This window comes from Stomoxys calcitrans, chromosome 1 (assembly GCF_963082655.1).
Source record: "Stomoxys calcitrans chromosome 1, idStoCalc2.1, whole genome shotgun sequence".
Taxonomy (NCBI): domain Eukaryota; kingdom Metazoa; phylum Arthropoda; class Insecta; order Diptera; family Muscidae; genus Stomoxys; species Stomoxys calcitrans.
The window spans coordinates 147,917,712-147,942,750 of NC_081552.1; the positions used below are offsets into that span (position 1 = coordinate 147,917,712).

The 25,039-nt window shown below is 35.8% G+C and overlaps 1 protein-coding gene across 3 annotated transcripts in view; it reads left to right on the forward strand.

Annotated features, from left to right (window-relative positions):
- Positions 1-25,039, forward strand: part of LOC106095028 (methylcytosine dioxygenase TET) — a 452,175-nt gene that overhangs the window by 21,921 nt on the left and 405,215 nt on the right. For all 3 annotated transcript variants that reach the window (XM_059360936.1, XM_059360938.1, XM_059360937.1), the window contains exon 3: positions 14,254-14,271. In XM_059360936.1, coding sequence (XP_059216919.1) covers positions 14,254-14,271 — 18 coding nt within the window. The remainder of the gene's footprint in view (positions 1-14,253; positions 14,272-25,039) is intronic.

The window sequence follows — 25,039 nt, forward strand, 5'->3', positions numbered from 1 at the left end:
TATTTTGATCGTTATTCAATATGCTCGATTGTGATGGCAAGAAAAAAAGGGTTATTGGGCCTTGTTTCGCGTTTTCCCATGGTGAATTGGGTAGTAGTGAAGAGCGAGGAAGAACGTTGGTTAGGACTGCAGATGTTTTGCCGTTTTTTTTATTTTTTGATTGGTTCCTTATGGTTGTGAGATATTTTGTTTATGAATGAACTGGGAAAAATTGGCTCCGAAAATCAGGTTGACTAAAACGAAGAAGGTTAATGACATGAGACGTGCAGGATGACAGAGTAGCTTTGGTGAGTGAACTACGCCAGTGAGGTCACAGCTTGTACTATACGTACTTCCTAGCTATCTAATCTTATTTGAATTCAATGACAAGAGTACACTTATCGACAGTGGACATGGAGAAAGATTTATAAAACGGGTATTTATAATTTGATTTTTACGATATAACGGATATGTAAAGTCCACTTTTTCCGGAATTTAAATAAACGTCATTATTGTGTTAATTTCTCTTTCGAGATGAGCTTAATGGTCGGAAATCACACAGGAGATACCTCAACCATGATTTGATATGTTTTCGACCCCTTGGTAAGGGGGGTCATCATCAGAAATCTTTAGGTGTAAGTGCTTCAAAGCCGTATGAGCTCACATTATTAGAAAAATTATGTTCGCATTTACGGGCAAATAAAATTAGAGATAAGATAAATGATCTTATTGTTTTACTTCGGTTGCATGCCTCTTAGCTCATTCTCTCAAATTGTATTTATTGATATATATGGCATATTCGGTCTGTGCACCAGCTTAATTGCATACATTTTTATACAAAACAATTATTTGTCCTTAATCCCCACAATTTCGTAATTGTTGACCTTTCGGAGGATGCTTCCAAACAGTTTTAAGACAAATACATTACGTCGTGAATTGCATATTTCATATTTAAATAATTGTCATGAATTTAATTTGTTTTTTCACCCACAAAATGTGAGAAATATACACTGCAAAAGATTAAAATCTTTGTGTCAAATGGATGCAGGAACACTCACATGTACACATGTGCCTGATTGCAGTTTGAATGCGGTTATGGTGGTAACAGGTATGCATATTTTTATCCTTCTGTCAATGAAATGAAACGTGTGCAAGCCAGCAACACGCATTCTGGATTGCCTTGCGGGATGGCAAACACAATGAAAATGACAGGTGAAGTGTTTTTGCCTGTTGTGTAGAGGGTTTACGCAGGGCCACTGGGATTATTTGCAGCTCCCACAGTTCGACTTTTACCAGGCGTCGAAAGCATGCACTCGCGTGGTCGTTGGATTGATTTTTCATTTGTTATGATTACCATTTTACCCCTCGAAAGTGATGTTGTATTTAAATGTAATTAAAAATTAATTGACACTGGTGGGAATTGCATGCAGGCACATTAACAATGGTGATGACAATCGAAAAAAAATGAAGTGACTGCAAATATGGAGGGTCCACTCGTATTTAGATAACGGCCCCTGCAAGGACTAATTGCACAGCTTTCGGCAAGTAAGCCGAAAGGGTGAAACAATTTTGAACAGAGGCTCGTCCCAGCGCAATTGTTGAACAGAGCCAAATCAAAATGCGAATGCCAGTGCCTGGTATTCAATGTACAATATGTGATAATCAAATAATAAAATAAAGTGGCGAAATGAAAATGAAATGCTAAAAATCAAAACTGGCAATGCAAAGAGTTTTTTGTGCACCGCTATTTCTCTCTTCCAAGTTATCAGGCCGGCCAACCAATCGTGGTAAGCCAACAGCTATAACTGCTGCAGCATCAAAATCCAGCTTACAATCGCATCGTTGGTACCGTTCAAATAACTAGCCGAGAGCAGATGCAAAAATGTAATAAAATATTCCAAATACAATCCTACCATCCCTCCCCATCTTCATCTGAAACGCTTTTTAAAAACTCCGGTCTGCGTGTGTGTGTGCATATGTAAGAATATTAAACATTGCAACCAGACCAAAAAAGACCACCAACAAGTTCACATACATATGCAGAGAATGTGGCTCAGCCATATTAAATCCTTGCCGATTACCAAAAAGGATACAGGAAATCCTAGCAATATGGCATTTCTATGCACATACTTGTTTACCTATGTTCACTCGCTGTGATCCTTTTGACGGGTCTAATGTTTGCTGCTTTTTGTGTGTGGCAAATTTTTTCTCTCCAATGCATCACAAAAACATCAAAAGTATGTTAAACTAACTGCAGTCACACATAGACACATCCATACATAAAAAATACTTACATACTCAGCATAGTATTTTCGTCTTTTGAGACGAAATGAGAAAATCATTGACTTGCAAAGGCATTGACAAAAATGCTTAATTAGCTTTATAGTTGCAATTAGAGTTTGTTTTATTTGCAACTAATTGTCTCAGGGCACACATGTAAAAAGGCATCTTTATCATTAGATCCCTTGTCGAAGATCATTGGACAAGACGTGCAGTTGAAGTTTTTTTTTCATTCACTTATCTGCAACTATGGCAACATTTTGCTTTTTAATTGAAAAGAAATGCCAATGATTAAGTACAGAAAACTAAAAACAACTCTTGTTCATCCTGCCCTACCAAAAACAAGCCAAAAGGCTTAGGTGACACCACGGAAATCTGTAAAGTTCAAAACGTATTCTAGGTTCATCGTTCAACCAACCAGATGGCTTTAATTCTTGTACAGATATGGCCATATAATCTCAACCGAAAATTCGTTTTTGATTTTATCAAATTCTTTATTTCGTTTGTAACAACTCGAAATATTTATCTGCGACTTCCCACATTTCAATGAGTGCAGTTCGATTCAAGTTTAAGCTCAATGATAAGGGACCTCCTTTTTATAGCCGAGTCCGGACGGCGTGCCGTAGTGCGACACCTCTTTTGGGAAGAAGTTGTTATGTAGCATAGTACCACACGAATGTCGCCAACATTAGGAGGGGATAACCACCGCTGAAAATTTTATGATGGTCTCGCCAGGATTTGAACCCAGGCGTTTAGCATCATAGGCGGACATGATAACCTCTGCGCTATGGTGGCCTCCATAAAGTATATATCCTCTCGACATTCTGATTCGATCTAGCCATGTCCGTCCATCTGTCGAAATTACGATAGCGGTCGAACGCGTAAAGCTAACCGCTTGAAATTTTGCACAGATACTAAATATTGATGTAGGTCGTTGGGGATGGCAAATGGTTCAAATCGGTTCAGATTTGGATGTAGCTCCCATATAAACCGATCTCCCGATTTGACTTCTTGAGACCTTGGAAGCCTTAATTTTCATCCGATTTGGCATATATTTTGCACGTATTGTTCTGTTATGACCTCCAACAACTGTGCCAAGTACGGTTCAAATCGGTCTATAACCTGATATAGCTCAAATATAAACCGATCTCCCGATTTGACTTCTTGAGCAGAAGTGCGGCCCAATAATGCCACCACCCCATAAACCGCACCAAACTGTGACTAATTTGCAAGCGTTGTTCGTTTGTAAGACGATTCATTGTTGGCTGTTTAAGCCAGTGTTGCGAAAAAGATAATAGCTAAGAAATCACCCTTTATTTCTTATCGCCGTAAAATTCTAAGGCGATTTAACGATGTCCATGTGTCTGTCCGTTTGTCAGTTGTAATCCCCTTGATTTCCAATAGGTATGTTGGAGGCCACCGCAGCGCACCTAATGGCTATCCTCACCCAATGCAGGTGTCATTCGTGAAAAAACTTCTCCCTAAAGAGGTGTCTCACTGCAGCATGACGTTCGGATTCGGCTATAAAAAGAAGGCCCCTTATCATTGAGCTTAAACTTGAGTCGGACAGCACACATTGATATGAGAAGTTTCCCCCAGTCCCTTATAGAATATTCATGGGCAAAGTTCCGTTTGCAAATAAAGTTCTCATCTTTGTCACAAGTCCTTAAAGTTAAGAGTAACATTTTTCAGTGCAGCATGCTAACAGTATTAGTATCACTGAAAATATATTGCAATAGTTAAATGTATGAATGCGCAGAAAGGAACCTTTTGATGGTGTCCTTAAACAGGAAAATTGACATCGGCTTTACGAAATCCACCATTATTCAGAATCTACAATTTTTTCGTGGCTGTTTTTTTCTACTAAAAACAATAATCCAAGGATACTGGCTAAGGTGTATGTCCATAGTGGCATGGGGAGGACAAATATCCGCACCCTATTTTTAACCATACCTAAACTAACAATCCAACGATAATATGTATGATATATGCTTGATACATTCATAATGGCTCTTAGACTGGCATAAACGCAACAAAAATTCATATCATATTAGGAAAAAGTGTTCCATGGATCCGAGTTTGATAGTACAACTTCTTTTCATTACTCATGGTAGAAAAATATGCCCCGACCTCATTTATATAACTGAGTCCGAACTGCATGTCCCTGAGCGTGTTCTCATCACCGAGAAGTTTTACAAGGCTAAAGGCCTTACAGAAGTAGTTCCGGATTATCCACCCCCGAAAAATAAATTCTGGCATTCTCGCCATAATCGATTCGCGGCTTAGGAAACGAAATCGAATTTACATTTTCGAATCCACAAGTACGAATAAAAAACATGGCGAATATCTTCTATTATTGGTATCGTTTAATAAATATTGGCATTTTCAGTAGATGACCTTTATGAAAATTGTAGAAATTTCATTCCCTATGAAAATGTCGTTCCAGAAACTTCAACAACAGCAACGACAAAAACCATAACTGCTGCTATGGCTTTTAATTTCTCTTCAGTTTTCATTTTTTCCTTCTGTGAAGGCTTTTCTTTTTCTGTTCCTTTAAGGACAGCGATGATGATGATTGTGAAGACTGAATCGCTGGAGGAGAGTGCAGTATGTCACGAACGACAGTTTGAAGGAGCAATGCACTTAATATTCCTTCGCTGACAAATACCCCACTATACGATATGTGAAGCTTCATATGAATATGTTCTTTCACGATTGCTGGCAACGGGAATTAAGTGCGCATACCCATATGCAACAACATAACAGACCTTGCCATCTATTCATCCAAGCATTCATCCATCCATGCTGTATGAATACTGACAATAAACATCATCGGCAGGATGTTTTCATAATGTTTTTGTTTGCATATGTGCAAGTGTATGCATGCGGAGGATAAACTGAAGTGTTTGTATAGTAGTATGTAAAGGTTTTTTGCATATGTACGTGTATACATACTCCAAATGTACTGTTAGTTAATCGTAACGCAAAATAGAGATACGTGCACACATCCAACATAGCCCTCTTATGCGTTAGTACATACAGGGAAACCGAGCCATTGTGGAATCCTTAAGCCTCACATAGATTTGTGTATATGTGTACACAAATGTGTTTGTGTGTGGCTTAAGGATTCCACGTTGGTTCGTTTTCTCTTGCCGTATATACATCTATATATATACATTTGATGTGCTCTTTTGTTCACTGCAGTTGCACATGGCCATAGTTCTGGAGTAGTAGTCATGCAACGTAATCATCGTAGTATGTAGTAAAATAAATTCTTCCCCAAACCCGTGCTCCCGCTGCCATCCTCATTCAATTTGACCATGTGGTGATGAATATAAAGAATCCGTTTTTTTCTGCGTCTTATATCCCGTTTGTGCGTGTGTTTATACTTGCACTCTTTGCATGAGCTTGGTGTGTATCCTAGCAGAAACATAATAGCCATGGTTGTTTGCAGTCACAGGATCATATACTCTGCAGGCTTGCCTAGCAAACGACAACAACAATTTAGTAGAAGGATAAATGCTGAATTGAGTTATCATTGCTAAGTATGTTTATGCTAAGTATCACATACATACATAGTTTATGTTCGTATGCTTGCGGTTGAGCATGAACATGGACAAGATGAAGATGTGGTTTTAAAGAAATAGAAGTTAAGAGTGATGCACTTCATGGTTGATATTTAAATATAACAGCGCTGAACTATCTATCAAATTCCAAGTATCTCAAACAAAATACATGGGCCCAAAAATAAATCGCGAAATTTATTCTAACGATGTCTATGCGAGTTAATTTTAATAATATTTCTTAATGAATGCCACCAAAACAATGGAGACTATTAGTTAATTAAAATCTTTACATCTTTGTTCGAATTCGCATCAGATTAATATAAAAGGTGCTTGGGGACCGACGAAATACTATCATATACAGAAACTTCGTTATGAAAATTCGGTATGCAAATCTTTTGATACCCTACACTACATTGGGTATGCAGGCTAAGTCGTCGAAATTAAAATTTTATTAAATTTGAAATTTAGAATTTTGTCCAAAATCCGTACTTATTGTGGAAGCTATAGAAAAAATCCAAAAACAGTAAAAGTTAAAATCGGGAATTACATGTATGTGAGAGCTATACATATCTAAATTTGAACCGATTCTTCCACCAGTGATCAGAAGAATTATAAAAAAAACTTCGTGCAAAATTTCATGAGTATCGGTTAATAAATGTCCCAACTATTGCGGTATTAGTCAAAATCGGAAGTAAGTATGTATGGGAACTATATCCAAACCTGAACCAATATCAACCAAAATTGGATCACATAATAAATGTCATAAATGAAGACAAAAACAATAGGGACGACAGTAACTGAAAACAACATTGAACAAAAAAAGTAAGAAAACATGGTTACTTCAGCTTAAGGCTGAACCTTGTTATTAGTAGACTTGTTGGGCTTTTAACGGTGAACTTAAATTAGAAATTTAATCTCATTTAAATAGTGAGTGGTCGTTATGGTGATTTTGTTGGTAAATTCACTTCAAACAAATAATAGGAACACTTATCAAAACGTTGTAATTACTAATAAATTTTCATATTTTCGTAACTTTAAATCTAAGAGAAGAGGAAAACAAACTGTTGCTACTAATTCACATACTGTATTATAACATTCGTTTCGAAAATTAAAGAGGTTTTCAGCAAGGTTTAGGTCTCATGATTGCGAAAGGTCTTCCAAACTCGTTGCAAAAAGCTCTTAGAACTAAAATTTCTCTGGTCTAGAAGAGAGCTTTGAGTCGTTGACTTACATTAACTTTCATTTAATTGGTATTTTTTCCTCGGCAAATGGAAGCATGTTATTCCCAAAGACATCGTTGTAGTCCACAACACACATTTTGTCCATAATCCAGAAAATGGGACATGGGCCAGATACAGAAAACACCAGATTTATTGTCCGATGTTGCCGAAGTTTGGGACAGAGAGTTAAGTTTAGCCCCTCCACATATTTCTGCAATTTGGTCTAAATCAATCAAGATTTGCATATAGCTGCCATATAGACCGATATCTCGATTTAAAGTCTTGGCCTCAAAAAAGGGGCATTTATAATCCGATTTAACTGAAGTATAACACATTGACTTATGTTAGGCTTTTCGACATCCATGTTGTATATGGTTCAGATCTGTTTATTTTTAGATATAGCTACATAAATACCAATATTTTGTTATGCACAATTGAACAATGACTTTTACTTATTAGAATTTGGTCCAAATCGGAACATATTTCGATATAACTGCTATGGGACATGAAACGTCTTTTTACTTGTTTCTTTTCTTCAGATGTGTGAATATCGCGATCCATTTTTTGGTTCTAATGCTTTAATTTACGAAGCGAATTTTACAATAAAGCATATGAATTAGTAGCAAGCATTTGTTTTCCTCTCCTCTTAGATTTTAAGTTTCGAAAAAAAGACAATTTATTAGTAATGGCAACGTTTAATTAGCGTCCCTATTATTTTTTCCCAAGTGAATTTACCAACGAAAAAACCATAACGAGCACCCGTGATTTAAATGAGATTAAATACAAATATAAATAACCAGGTTCAGTCTTCAGCAGAAGTAACAATGTTTTCTTACTTCTTTTGTTCAATATTGTTTTTAGTAACTGTTGTCCCTATTATTTTTTCCACCACTGTGTATAATTTATTTCATGAGAATCGGCTGACAAATGACCACAATATTGCAATATAAGTCCAAATCGGGCGAAAATATATAAATGAGATATATCCAAATCTGAACTTACTTCGATCAAAATTGGAAGGTATTATGGTAGTTGAAAAAAAGCGCTTGCAAAAACTCTAGAAGAAGCCAGGAACGTAGCCAGGGGTGGGCCCTCGGTCGCGAGCTACCCTCAAAATGATTTTGACTACAGAAAAAGAAATTTTAAATAAATTTATTTGAAACACAAAATTTTAGTAAAACTTTTTAAAATGACAAAGTTTCTACAGAGACAAAATTTTGATGAAATTTTTTCTAAAGACAAAATCTCAACGTAATATTTTTGAAGAAGACAAAACTTTATCACAATTTTCCTAAAGACAAAATTTTAATAATTCAGCGTAACATTCTCTTCAGTCCGGGCCCGACCGCCACGAAATAATTTTTTTAAAGACAAAATTTCAAAAAAAAAAAAAATCCTAAAGACTACATTTCCCCATTGTCCCATAGCAGTTATATCAAAATATGTTCCGATTTGGACCAAATACTAATAAGTACAGTAGCTATATCTAAAAATAAACCGATCCGAACCATATATCACACGGATGTCGAAAAGCCTAACATAAGTCGCTGCGTCAGATTTCAGTGAAATCAGATTATAAATGCGCGTTTTTTGAGGCCAAGACTTTAAATCGAGATATCGGTCTACATGGCAGCAATATCCAAATCTGGACCGATTTGGGCCAAGTTGTCGAAAAATGTCGAAGAGCCTAACACAAAGCACTGTCCCAAATTTCGGCAAAATCGGATAATAAATGCCCCTTTTATGGGCCCAAAACCTTGAATCGAGAGATCGGTCTATATGGCAGCTATATCCAAATCTTAACCGACCTAGGCCAAATTGAAGAAAGATGTCGAAGGGCCTAACACAACTTACTACCACAAATTTCAGCAAAATTTGATAATAATTGTGGCTTTTATGGGCCTAAGACCCTAAATCGGCGGATCGGTCTATATGGGGGCTATATCAAGATATAGTCCGATATAGTCCATCTTCGAACTTAACCTGCCTTTGGACAAAAAAAGAATCTGTGCAAAATTTCAGCTCAATATCTGCATTTTTAAAGACTGTAGCGTGATATCAAAAGACAGACGGACGGACATGTCTAGATCGTCTTAGATTTTTACGCTGATAAAGAATATATATACTTTATAGGGTCGGAAATGGATATTTCGATGTGTTGCAAACAGAATGAAAAAATGAATATACCCCCATCCTTCGGTGGTGGGTATAAAAATCATAAAATAAAATACAAAATGAATTTTTTTCTATGTATACTTGAAAAACATTTTTTTAATGGCAAAATACCGATGAAATATTGTCTAAAGGCAAAATGTTGCTCAGGTCCGGTCATCATCGAAATTATTTTTTCTAAAAAAAAATTCTTAAGACAATTTTCAATAAATAGTTTTAAAGACAAAATTTTTACCCATTATGCTTGACCCTCGATTCCCTTGTCCAATTTGCATGCAATTTGATACATTCATCCATAATTTAGAGCATTTATATTGACGTGCATTTACAACAACAACAAAAACACAAATTTTTAATATTTTATAACTATTGTATTTAGCGAAGAAAGGTGGATTTAATCACATTGATATAAAATAGCTCCTGCTGCTTTTATTTTATTTATTTTTTAATTATAGAAACCATCTAGTGCAAGAAGACACTTAAATGGAATCCAGAAATCTCACTCCTAAGAACTTCGAGAATAATTTTTGTTGGATATTTTTAAATGTAAAAAATTGCCGACTTTGAACAAGCCAATTTCCCCCCAATTTCATAATTCACAATACAGTATTTAATGCAATTGATACGGAGTTCATAGTGGGTTAGTATCGTAATCTAGCAGTCAATAGCAAGCAGCATTGATTCTAGTAGAAATTTATTTGTTCTTTAGGCTTTGACCGTAGATTCGGACACAGTCAAATATTTCTTTACAAAATTTTAAAATTTACTGTTCGAATTATTGATTTTCTTCCAAAAAAAAAAATATTTTTACAATGAAAAGAACTTAATACCCACCTAAAGTAAGGAAATGTGTTAAAATAATATTAGTCGGCAGACTTTTATCTATGAGAACAAATTTTATATTACACTTACTGTTGTCGCTAGGTCATTTGGCATCAGTTTTTTATTTATTTCATCTACCGGGTAAAAATTAGTGGGAGAAAAGTTTACAACTGCAATAAAGTAGAAATCTCTTTGTATTTCTGATTTCTAGTTCTATCACCTTTTCTTATTTAATCTCTTACGGCAATAGTTAGATGCAATTTTAACCGGACATCTTTTCCTTTAAAATCGGATTTCAAAATTCCAATTTTGAAATGACATCTTGATGAAAATGTGGCGGATTGTACCATATGATTTATGGTTGTTATACAAATGAGACCACCATTAATTGTTAGCGAAATTAGCGGCATCATGTAAGCAGAAGTAGGTGGCTCATCGTAAAAATTCGTCGTATTATATTTTTTTTTAATATTTACCATTTTTTGTTCAATTTGTTTGCGTAAAGTTTTTATTGAAATAAAATTCATTTAAAACCAATTGGCCGACACAAACCTGTTGAAATTATAAAACTAGTTTAGAGCTAATTAGAATGAGCGCAAAAGAAAAATTTCATCAATATACTGAAGCTATATCGCCAAAACAATCACTATGAAATTAAGATATCCGCAAAGACAAACACATTTTGAAGGCTTTGAAAGATTAGAATCGGAATATAAATAGATTGTTGGTAATATGATATACCTTTACCAATTTCACAGTAACTGAAGAATTTTCTCAATTTTCGATTTTGAAAAAATGTGGCATCCCTGCAGGGAACTATACCTAAATTAGAACCGATTTCTAAGAAATTCAATAACAATGTTAAGAGTCGTAAGAGAATCATTCGTGAAAATCGTTGTGAGAATCGGTTAACAAATGAAGATGTTATTGTAATATGAGTATATATGGAGCAAATCTGAATCGATTTCTTCCAATTTCAATAGGCTTTGTCTTTAGGCCAAAAAGTTGCCTTGAAAAATTTAAAGATGATCGGAAGGAAGTTGCAACATATACTGCAATTCTGTTACTGCAGCGAAAATCGTTTAGTTCAATTCGTCGACAAAAAAACGTTTACACTAACGATTATGTTCTTCACTAATTTCGAAATCGTTATCCTTTTTTTCTTTGGCAACCCAAAAAACGAAAAGCACAAAGAGGAATGGAAAAGAATTATTAATAATTGTTTTTATGCCTGAAATTCTTCTTTTTTAATTTAAAAACATCACAAATCTAATTAAGATGCAAAATGTCTTCATCAATACCAAGTCATTCGTATAAATCTTTTGCGGATATTTTATTTTTATATTGCAAAAAACACGCTATAACGCTTTTCAATCAATTGTACACACACGTATCCGAAAAAATATTCTAAATCCGCTGTAAATAATGAGTTTTATATCTCGTCGATAGAGTAAATACCAACTATTTGCCCGAAGTTTAGTTGAAGATTTTTTATTCGTCAAAGAAAACAGCTGATATTAATAATGTCTATTATCGTTAAAAGTGGCTACTGAATACCAAACTCGTTAACTTCTCTGTGAGCGCTTTTTAAGTAAACTGTTTGCGTTAAAATAATTTCATGAATTTCCCAACTGTATTTTTTACAGCATTTAACGCACATAGCTAAATCGAAGCAGAAAGTGATTATAAGTCGATCGGTATACTAATCAATGGGCTTACATCTCTTCCTTCTGGGTGTTTCAAACTAAATTATAATACCCTGTTCCACAGTAGTGCAGTAGAGTATAAAAATTATAAACTTACTGTTCTCTATTATTTTAGCATACGCCTTTAACAGGAATATTGAATATTTTAATTGAATATTGATACTGATTTGACAAAATGTCTTCATCCAAGGGATAATCCATAGTTAAAGTGTCAAACAAAAGAAGCGCAAAACGAATGAATGCACGAACAGCACGTCGGCAAATATGTAGCTGCAATATGGTCATCTGAAAAGTTATTCTATGGCAATTAATGATTGTCTGGCTAACAAGTTTTGGCTTTGTGTGTGTTGTTGATGTTAGATGTCTTTTTGAGGAGATGTTGGCTGTTGGTTTTTGATTTTCTTTCTTATTACCCAACATTTCATTCGAAGGGCATGCTTCCACCATTGCATTGCTCACTAATAAGTGAATAGGTGGAAGCATGTAATGTTTTGGTGGCATGGCAATCTGATGAGCCCACTGGCAAATGGCGAAATCGCGATAATTGCATCCCGCCCCAATATATTTAACACACCAGGTGCCTGAGACTAGTTGAAGAGGCACAAAAAATGAAGACCATTGGTCTTAGCTGGATGAAACCAACCACAAAATGAAATAAGTTTGTGACCAAATAAAGGAAGCGAAAAACGAGTGTCGCAATCAACAATAACATCTTCTTCGTTATAGAAAAGATCCTTGTAGAGAAGTTCGACTGTATATGTCTATGCTAACGTCATAATGGGCGAATTTAACAAGTGCTCATCTACTAATTTTGTCATTTGTTTTGTCACACAATCATTGACGATGACTAATATATATATATATATATATATATATATATATATATATATATATATATATATATATATATATATATATATATATATATATATATATATATATATTTATATATATATATATATATATATATATATATATATATATATATATATATATATATATATATATATATATATATATATATATATATATATATATATATATATATATATATATATATATATATATATATATAGGCGCTAAACGCCTGTCTTCGATCCCTCACGCACATTTTTCGACGGAGGCCTGAAGCTAAAGAGCTTAAACTTGAATTGAATACAAATTTGCAATTGCATTTTTGCTCTTTTTAAAATACTTAGGCCATGTTCGTCTGCCTGGTTCGCCGTCCCTCTGTTCTTCCGTTTCAGTCATGCTACGTTCATTAATAATAATATTGGATTTGGCCTGAAATCTTGTACAGTAATTTTTTTCAGGCTGGATATAGTCCTTATCGGATCATTTTTAGATAAAACTGTCATATATATCCTATCTCTAATTGAATTTGATGATCTAATAAGTGATTAATTTGTTACCCGATTTCACCGTAATTTGAGGAACTGAGTTTTATTAGACTCCTCAAGATCGTAAAACATCTTAACGCAATGTAAATCTTGTTACCAGAAATCCATTCAACAAAGAAATACCAAAAACAGTTTCCATAACTGTGATTTTGGGCTACTAGAGCACAAGTACACGTCGAACTCCTATGAAAACAACTGAAAAAAAATAAAAATAAAAAATCAACAAAAATTAAATAATTTTTGACTATTTTACAATACCCTCATATCTTTAGAATTGTTGATGTCTTAAGTTGAAAGTTGAAAAAATATTCTTGACTTTAGTCAATTTTCTCTTTAATTAATTTTCTCCGAATTGATGACGTCGTGGAATAGTAAAGGAATGGTCAAATTCGTTGAGAATTAACTGTTTCACTTATAAATTTGATTATTTTCTTAGATGGTTTGACGGGGGTTGTCTCCTAACTGGCGCTGGCAAGATTCGTAAGTTATTCAGAGGCCTATTGGCCTATTCTGTTAGGAAGCCTCTTATCATTGAATTAAACCTTAAATCGAACAGAATTGTGGATATGAGGGAAGACTTTCCGGTATTGCTTAATGTGGCATTTCGTGATTGATGTCTTTTAACTCTCCATTTGATGTATTTTAACTCTCCTACACGAAAAGAGTTAAGCCAAAGTTTCAAAAGGTAGTTACGAGGACCGCAGCAGCATATCCGCCTAGGTTTGATCCCTGACGAGTTCGTCAAAAAATTGTTCTTACTCGTGGGCAAATTTTCAAACTTCTGGCACAATTTAATGGTTGATATATTTCTTTCTCTTCGCAGACTTAAACATTTCGCTATAACTACCTGAAGCTATTTTTAGACTATTGACATTGCTAAGACATTAACTCCATTTAATTTTAACTTCTCAATTAATTCGAACTAATGAAATTCTAGGGGCATGCAAGTTATACTGCTGCATAGTGCGATTTGTGTTCTCTTCAGAAACAAATGTTCGCTTAAATTGATGTTAATTTTTATTTTTATGCTATTCTATGCTTTATTTACTTTGATATTTTTTTATTAATTTATTTAGTATTCCTCTCTTTTATTTCAATATCTTTGCAGGAACCCAAAGCCAAACAAGTATGTATTAAATTTCTTCTCCTATAATTTTTTCCTGTTTCGAAGTGATGTTTTACAAAGAAAAAAAGAAGAAGTAACCAAAAGCAACGAAAAAAGCGGGAAGAATACACGAATTATAAAAACAAAACCAATTAAAACATGACATTTCATTGTATGGCAGGTAAAGTTTACACTCGAAGTGCAAACGCACATACACACTGACATGTACTCTCCTATATCAAGGACATAAATGGAATATGCTTCGAGTTTGTTGTTTGTAAGGATATACGTAGGAATGTACGTGTGTGTATGTATGTATGTATGGATGGGGCAGGTGTTTTTCGGTTTGTTTTGTTTTCATTACTCAACGGTTCAGTTGAAGGAAGAGCTTTGCGTTTGTACACTTGGTTCTCTTTTGCCTTTGTTATATGGTAAACTTGAAATCTCACATAAACGACAACAACAACAACAACACCAGCAGCACCAAACACAGAACGCAAGGAAGAATGCAAACATCTTTGGTTTGAAGAGTTCAGTAACCTCTCTTGCCTTGGTATTCTTTTTTTGTTTATTTGTACAACTTCTCCGACAGTATTTCATGGTGCTAAAATTTACCTGCCCCTCACCTCTGTCATTTTGTATGACATTGCAAAACCGAAAATGCCAACCTATTCATAGTAAAGTTACATTTGTATCTTTGAAGGATTTAAAGGACCAAAGAGAATACAGAAATGCTACCACTATCATATTGAGGTGAAAACGGGTTTCGTTTTCTAAATTTCTACACAATAAACTCTTTTGAACTCCACGAAGAGTGGGCAAATTTGAAGCGTTTGCTTTTTTCAAGCGATGTCTTATGCTAACTGACTGGCGAGCTGTGTGACGGACTGCATTTTTTTTTTGTCGGAACAATGCTCTCGTACATTATTGTAAATTAAATAATGAGCGAAATCTCTTGTGTCTGCACAAAACGAACGTGTTTTGTGTAATGCATCAACAGTTTGATGACAAAGATGAGGATGCTAATTATGATGATGGTGGTTGTGGCAATCACCATCAAGCACACAGATATCCCTCCCAGTCACAGTTTCGACTTCGGTGAGTAGAACAACTATAGTTTTCTCATGCAAATCGGATATTGGTTGGATGAGGTACCAGATTATTGCTTCTTAAATCACATCTGCATCTTGCGTCATCTGACATTTGTAAATTAGCACAAAATAACTGTGTAAATGTCCGGTTATGTTATACTTGCACACTGGTGGTGGTATCAGACCTCGATTGGTGAAGTGGTTGTGCCAGGCTCCAACAGCCGACTGGTCTGCACCAGCTTTTGATGAAGCCATCTAGTTGGAGTCTTGAGGACAAGACCTATACTTTCTCATCTTCCGATGCCTATAATTTGTCTGGCCACCGGCTTTCTCTGGCAAACGAATGCGCCCTTTCTCAAAAAAACTAAGGCGAACAATAGCAATATAGCTTCCAGGAGCTTTGCTAATGTCGCTAAGGGTAGCTGGGCGATGACGGTTGTCAAAAAGGGAAAAGAAAATGACTGCATACCCAGGAGCAAGTGGAGTAGAACAATTGACTGTCATCGGTGTACTCCGACGTCTTGGCGGAATTTCCTGCACCACCTCCAGTTTATAACGATGCAGGGTGTTATGGGGGCCGAAAATCAATCAAAATCTATTAGTATTTTGAGGATCAACACTCAATTGACATGCATTGTTGCTCCTTAGAGCATTGTTGAGATACAGCACTGGATTTAAGATGGCATATACATACATACCAAGGAATCCTTTAAATACTGAATCCTATTTTTTCTTAATAACAACATAGATACTATATATCCTTAAAGGCTACTATTTTCACATATGCATTACATAACTTAAGATACTAACCATTTCAATGCAATATAAACGACGAAAAGGATCATTATTGGCTAAATTAGTTCTAAAATATGTTATTTTTAAAAGTTCAAAATTTCTGATGGGTCTACTAGGTACGAAAATTCTACTAAGAAGAAATGGGGAATCTACTTTCCCATGAATAAGATTCATCAGAAATGTAAGATTCAACATTCTTCTACGACTTGCTAGTGAAGGTAGTTTTATAAGGCTCAATCTAAATTCATACGAGGGTAGAGCATGTCGATCCCACCCTCACCCACGAAGACCAAACAAAACAAACTGCTTCTGAACTGATTCAATCTGATTGGAATAAAGCGTGTTGTAGGGATCCCAAACTATGGTCCATATTCAAGGTTGCATCGTACCAACGAAGTATAGAAACCTTTCGTCACTGAAGAATCGCTCAATTCCTTGTCCCATCGTTTAATTTAACTAAGAGCAACATATGGCCACCATAGCGCAGAAGTAAGCATGTCCGCATATGACGCTGAACGCCTGGGTCCGAATCCTGGCGTGACCATCAGAAAAAAATTTTTAGCGGTGGTTTTCCCCTCCTAATGGTGGCAACATTTACGAGGTACTCTTCCATGTAAAACTTCTCTCCAAGAGGTGTAGCACTGGGGCACGCCGTTCGGACTCGTCATAAAAAAGGAGGTCCCTTATCATTGAGCTTAAACTAGAATCGGACTGCACTCATTGATATGTGAGAAGTTTGCCCCTGTTCCTTAGTGGGATGTTCATGGGGAATTTAGTGGCAGTAGAAAATACTCATTTTAGTCCACGGTGTTACCTAAGGAATAAGAGAAGGAAGAAAGTTTCTACTGTTCAACCAGTCAGATCAATTTGAAAACCCTAAAAACTTGCGATTGTTTACATTAGCTAATTTGGACAAGCCCTCCATGAAATAAGGCCCTACGCTGGAATAAAGAAGTGTCTCCACCTCCTTTTTGGCAGTGCAGCACAACAAGAGAGCAGATGTTCTGTAATTTAGTAAGTGTGACTTTTGTTTCAAGTTTATAAGGGCCACATAATTTGGGAATGTTCACAACCAGCATTAGCAGGGGAATAACCACTGCTGTGAAAAAATTTTTGATGGTCAAGCCGGGATTTGAACCCAGGCGTTCGGCGTCATAGTCGAACATGCTAACCTCTGCGCCGTGGCGGACGTCTAAGTATGTCTAAATAAAAGCAAACCTAACTTAAATATGTGGCAGATCTTGAGAGCAGGGATTCGATGGAGTACAGGCTATATTCAGTTTAGCTTTAAGTTCGATATGAGATCTACTTACTTTGTCTAAAATTATATTGTAGTATCATTTCTTGGGTTCATCAGTAAAATTTTTTTTGTTTAATTATTCTTATGTCTAGAAATACATATATATATATATATATATATATATATATATATATATATATATACATATATATATATATATATATATATATATGTATTTCTAGACATAAGAATATTTAAACAAAAATAATTTTACTGATGAATATATATATATATATATATATATATATATATATATATATATATATATATATATATATATATATCGCATTCCAATGTTGGACATGGTTGGATCCCATATAATGGACCGCCATCCAAAGTAGAACGTACAAATGAAATATATAAATGTTTCGTTACTAAGGTAGCTGCAAATTCCCTACTCCAACGCTTGATAAATCCCACATTTTTATAAGCTTTATACGTAATCAAGGAAATATGTTTTCTGAAATCTAAACTGTGGTCTAACAACTTCCGCAATTTATGACTAGAGTCCACATACTCCAGCATGAAATCATTCAAATAACAAATTGTATCAATCTTCTTAAGCCGAAAGAACGACATATGTTTACATTTCAAAGTGTGAAGATCTAACAAGTTTGTATTGCTCCATTTATAAAGCTCGGTAAGATCGGATTGCAGGATACACTGGTTTGCTTCCTCATTAAAAGAATGAAAAATTTTAACATCATTTGCTTACATTAGAACCTTTGATCGGAGTATAACATTCGTCAGATCATTTATAAACAAGGTAAAAAAGACCGGTCCAAGATGGCTTATTCGAGGAACATCAGATATAACAATTATTTTGTCACCTACTTTCACCATTTGAGCTCTGCCCATTAGGTATGATCTTATCTAGTTCAAGAATGTTTGAATAGCCCATAAGTTACAACTTCAATAGTAGCAGTTCATGATTGACCTTATCAAAAGCTGCTGAAGTTACAAAATTAGATTAAACCTGAAAGGATTATACCCCAGTCACCGTCTTTTCAAATAATTTAGGAATTGTGCTTAGTTTAGCGATTCCTCTGAAGTTCGATGCTTCACTTCTACTGCCCGATTTAAATAAAGAGACCATAATCGATACTTTTCATAAGAGTGGTGAATAGACAGTTTCCAGAGACTTATTAATTAGAGAGGAAATGCAAAATTCTTAAAGAGAGAGGAAGTGCAAAATTCTCTGCGCATTTTTTGAGCATAACTTTGGGGACCTTTGTGTCCTTTAGACATTTCAAATTCACCAACACCATTGTAACATCTAATAATGGAAGATAAATAGCAGATAACTCTGAAATACGGTTTTGGATATTGGAGTGTAGAATTATATACTCGTTCAGAGTAGGAATTTTTAAAAAACAATGCAAATATATTGGAAATCTCAGTATTATCATCTGCAACATATGATTCAAAACGTAAGCTCTTTGGACTATCATTAGTCCAACGCCTAGATTTTATGAATCCATAAAACGATTTTTGTATTGGACACCAATTCATTCTTTATTCTCAATATATAGCCATGATATGTTCGTTTATTCAAGATAGTGTATTCCGATCTCGTGACGGATTAATTTACAAAGTAAAGCTTATTTTTGCTATTTTTTAATCTTGATAAAGCAGCCAAATTTCACGGGGGACCAGTATTTTTGCATGTATAATTATCTTCGAAACAGCTCTAGATACTCCATTTCTCAAAATAGAATAAAACATTTGAATCATCTCATCTAATGAGTCCATTGATTCAAGTATAGACCATTCAGCCGAACTTAAAAATTAATTCATTTTACTAAAATTTTATTTTTATGGTGGGATGAAATTTATCCTCAGGGTGGGCTAAAGGATCACATGGATAAACCAAAGTAGCGTGAGGGTGACTTACGAACTACAGCTGTACAAGTGGTACATTTTTTTAGACATACCTGTACACTTCCGACTTAAATTTCGATTTGGTTGGTGTAACACAGCTTCCGAAAGTGTCATTGGTTGTGTTGATTTCGTTATTATTGCAACTACTGCTGACTTGTGCTGGTGTTGGTTCGACTGGCATGATGGTATTAAATGATGATTATAGAATTCATTTAGACTAGAGCTATAAAAGCAGTTCATAACTGTCAGTTATTTAAACAAAATGGATGGATAAATGAATGAAAGAAGAATATACATGTCTGTAAACTGGTGAGTGAATGGACAAACGTGTAGTGGGTGAATGGCTGTGATTGGATTGGATTTGGTGGGCTTGGTTCATTCTCGATGCATTGTTCCTCAAATGTCTGCACACACATTTCACCCAAAAACTGGTTTCAATTCATTGGCATGCTGACATGCTTGCAATGGCAAACAACACAAAATCGTATCTGATTGTTATGCGTTGTTAAATGATGGTAATTTGTGACATCCTTGTTAAAGAAAAAATAAACCATAAATATGCATGATTGAAAGTGTTAAATTGATAAAAATCTTTACAAAATGCGGCAGTTAGTCTGGTTGGCAAAGAAGAAACTACGTTAAAATTTATCATATACCAAAGAGTCATATGTGTACTCTACGAGCTTAACGAGGATCTACATGCAAACGTGGCTACAACAACAATAAACAATTAAATGGAGTATTTCTGTGGTCAAATTTGAATTATTAAAAAATTTAATTATTCGAACTTGATTTAAGCAGGTCTGCTTTGATTATCTCTCACTTTGTCACAACCAGGTTGCCATGAAATACTTTCACCAAATTTTCAAAGCAAGACATATTTATAGGAGTTCAATAATTACTCGCATAACTTACTTCATATGAAGGACCTAATTGATAAATCTTTGGGGTTCAGCCAAATTGGTTTTCGAATTGCTTACAATGCTTGTAAAATTGGAAAAATTTGAATTTGACCCTGCTGAGAAGAACAGCCTCTGACTCAGACGCATTACGCCTACGTGCTTCCTTATTCCATGGGTCATGATTGCACTCCTGCCTGTGTTTTGGAAACCACAGCCCCCAAGGTCCTCCTCCAATTGCCTTACCTTACTAAGGTTGTTGCAGAAGTCCCAGATCACTTAATGATGTTGGACCTCTTGAGCTAGAGGGGGGTTAGCAAAATTCTACCTAGTTTTGTTTTGGGTTTGTATACTTGAACTTTACGTATCTAAAACAAATTTAAATTTACTGACGTTTGAGAACAACGGCAGTATCCAATTCAATTAACTTAGAAATTTTTAAATTGCAACAAAGCTCCGAAAGTCTATAACCTTCTAGTTCCTTTAATAGATTGTTAATATATAGACTTGCTTACATTCTGTAACAGTATGAGAACATAATGGAGACTTAAAGTTTACAATTTCCTTTTTATAGCCACCATCATAGGATGGGGGTGGAGTAATAAAGACATTCCGTTTGTCACACCTGGATATATTGATCTTCGGCCACATAAAATATATATTTTCTTGATCGTCTTGATATGCTTAGTCGATCTAGCCATGTCCGTCTGTCTGTGAAAATGACAATACTAATACTTCTCATTGATGTAGGTTGGATGGGGGTCTACTAATTTCGTCATTCAGTCTAAGACCCTATAAAATATATACATTCTTGATCGTCATGTCATTTTAAGCCGATCTAGCCATGTCCCTCCGTCTGTCCGTCCATCTGTCTGTCGAAAGCACGCTAATTTGAAATATTGCACAAATACTTTTTGTTAGTGTAGGTCGGTTGAGATTGTAAATGGGCCTAATCAGTCCATGTTTTGATATAGCTGCCATATAAACCGATCTTGGGTCTTGACTTATTGAGCAACTAGAGGGCGCAATTCTCGCTCGATTTGACTGAATTTTTGCACGTTGTGTTTTAGTATCACTTCCAACAACTGTGCTAAGTGTGTTTCAAATCGGTTCATAACCTGATGTAGCTGCCATATAACCCGATCATGGGTCCTGACTTCTTCAGCTTTTAGAGGGTGCAATTCTTATCTGATTTGACTGTAGTTTCGCACGTGTTTTGGTGTTTTGGTATCACTTCCATCAACTGTGCTCAGTATGGTTCAAATCGGTTCATAACCTGGTATTGCTGCCATATAAACCGATCTTCGATCTTGACTTCTTTAGCCGCTAGAGGGCGCAATTCTCATCCGATTTGGCTGAAATTTTGCATGAGGTTATATCTTCCAACAACTGTGCTTAGTATGGCGCAAATCGGTACATAACCTAATACAGCTGCTATAAAAACCGATCTGAAATCTTGACTTCTAATGCCTCTAGAGGGCGCAACTCTCAATAGATTTGGTAGAAATTCTGTACAACGACTTCTCCCATGACCTTTAACAAACGTGTACAATATGGCCTGAATCGATCTATAGCTTGATCCACCTCCCATATAAATCTCCCGCTTTTGCTTCCTGAGCCCGCGCAAAGAACTTGACAAATACTATCCATGGTGGAGGGTATATAACATTCGGCCCGGCTGAACTTAGCACGCTCTTACTTGTTCCTCTTAACCATCAATAGGATCCACAAATTTCAATTAAATATGCACTACTTAAATTCGTTTTATTAGCTCAATTCACATGATAATTATTATCAAGAAAATAAATAGGCCAATCGTTACAGATGAATCTAATGGTTTGTTGGATACACACACAAAATTTCAGAGTGATTGGCTAATTATTGAATGCGCAGGAAGTCAAACATACAAACATGGTTAATATTACGGTACTCGATCTCCGAATCCTATTTTGTTTTAAACTAAAGTGGAAATATCCATGGATGTCGTACCTTATTGTCATTTTGTCTTAATATTAAAAGTTATAAAAACGAACGTTTGGCTTACGATTCCTGTAATTTTTGGTTAACCCAATCATTTTTATAAAAAGAGTGCATTTCAACAAAAAACTAAAATTTGTCCATAGTATCGATTGTGTTAAAAACTTGACTTTTTGAGTCCTTAGAAGCTGCAATTATTAGCCGCTTCCAAAGGTCGTGCAAAGTGTGATTTAAATCGTCATGCAACCTGATATAGCCACTGAATGGCGCAATTGATGTCCGATTTGGCTGAACATTTTTGCTTGTATTTTTTTGTTGTGACTTTCAAAATCCATTATAATTATTGTCCAACTCGGTCTGAAACCTTTAGAGGCATACATTTTTGGTTGGTTTGGCCACATGCTTGTCCTAAGATCAAGAAGCAGGAAACGAAATTGATCATGTTAAAATATATGGAAGGCATTGCAGCAAAGGTTCGCGCCCTTTTGAGCATGGCGGAAAAAGTACGATCTGACACTGCTCGAAAGCTGGACATTGAACAGCTGCAAAGAAAACAGATGGCAACATCATGCTCCACTCAACTGACCCAAATACTTGATGAATATAACGGTGCAGCGGCAAACCGTTGCCCTCTCCATGGAAAATGTCGCAGAATTCGTACTTGGCTACCAGAAGCCATCCCCAAGAAAACCATGGTAAGATCAAGAGTGTCAAATTGCTACTGAAGCCAAAAAATGTGGCATACAGAGCAACCCTGCGTGCAATTGGTTGCAATGCACCGGAGGCATCGGGAGAAAAGGAGAGAAGAGAAACACAGAGCCAATCCCGGATAATGGTATAGAATAGCAGTGAGCCGACTGAAGAACAACAAGGCAGTAGTAGCCAATAGGCTGCCCGCTGAACTATTTAAGACCACTACCTCTCGACAGACGAAAATTATGCCATACAAGACAATGATGCTACCCATGTTGTTATATGGTTCTGAGGCATAGGTACTTGTGAAATCAGACGAGGCAGTGTTGGAGTGTTTGACAGAAAGACTCTTCATTATATCTGTGGACCAGTTTACATTGTAGAGAATATCCGTGTCGTATGAGCAAAGGTTGTGTCATATTGTCAGAATGTATAAAGAAGCTCTAGCGTAGAAGTCTGTTGAAGGCATGGACTGTGGTAAGTGCAGAAAATCACAATCTATTCTATGTTCGGCTAATGGGACTAATGTCCCATTAGCCGATCTTATTCACGTTTTATTACGTTTTTCGTATATTTTTTATATTCACAGCCATAGGATATGGGCTTTATTCATTTTTTTATACCCTCCACCATAAGATGGGGGGTATACTAATTTCGTCATTCTGATTGTAACTACTCGAAATATTCGTCTGAGACCCCATAAAGTATATATATTCTTGATCGTCGTGAAATTTTATGTCGATCTAGCCATGTCCGTCCGTCTGTCCTTCCGTCCGTCCGTCTGTCGAAAGCACGCTAACTTCCGAAGGAGTAAAGCTAGCCGCTTGAAATTTTGCACAAATACTTCTTATTAGTGTAGATCGGTTGGTATTGTAAATGGGCCATATCGGTCCATGTTTTTATATAGCTGCCATATAAACCGACCTTGGGTCTTGACTTCTTGAGCCTCTAGAGTGCGCAATTCTTATCCGATTGGGATGAAATTTAGCAAGACGTGTTTTGTTATGACATCCAACAACTGTGCCAAGTATGATGGTTCAAATCGGTCCATAACCTGATATAGCTGCCATATCGGTATATAGCCTGATACAGCTCCCATATAAATCGATCTCTCTATTTTACTTCTTGAGCCCACAAAGGGCGCAATTCTTATTCGAATTGGCTGACATTTTACACAACATATAATTTAATTGTGGTCCAAACCGGACCATATCTTGATATCGCTCTAATATCAGAGCAAATCTTTTCTTATATCGTTGTTTTTTTTTGCCTAAGAAGAGATGTCGGGAAAAGAACTTGACAAATGCGATCCATGGTGGAGGGTATATAAGATTTGGACCGGCCGAACTTAGCACGCTTTTACTTGTTATCATTAAGTTTGTGGCTCAATGACAATGGAGCTCCTGTTTTTGCGGAGGCTGAACGGCACGCCACACGAATGTCACCAGCATTAAAGTGGGGGATTACCACCGTTGAACATTTTTCTGAAGTTCTTGCCGCGTTGTCCAACAAAACGTTCGGCTTCATAATCGAACATGCTAGCACTGTGGCCACCTCTATAATGCACATATATTCTAGATAGATGTACTTAAAATAATTTCACGATTGTATATGCATACCTTTCTCTCAGTGTACTGTGAAAGCAATCCGTTTCCCACCAGGGGCATCATTTTCTTATATCTACCAACTATCCATTGTGCATAGAAACACATTTAGTCTAAACAAAGAAGAAAAACAATTGGCAAATATTTCCTCTTTCTTTGTAATGCGATGTGAAAAACACTGAACTAACCGAATTCAGGACATAACCGTTGGAATAAAACAGTGAGAAGAAAGCTGTAAGAACAGGCTGTTTGGAATGACTAAAAAGAACAGGTTCAATTTGTATTTCACCCCTTTTTAGATTGACTTCTTTGTCAACGGAGCTTGGACAATTGGCCAAAAGGTGTAACATGGCCGTTTTAGTCAAGCGGCTTTGACCAGAAACGAGTGCTGTAGTGCTCAACAAAGCGTGACATAAGAGTACATGATAAATTGTAGGGTTATGAAATGCGCAAAAAAAACCCAACAATGAATTAGGAGTTAAAAATGAACTGCAGCAGAAAAACTCCCTATGCAACACCAGGGACAATTGACACACACTGATGCTCTTG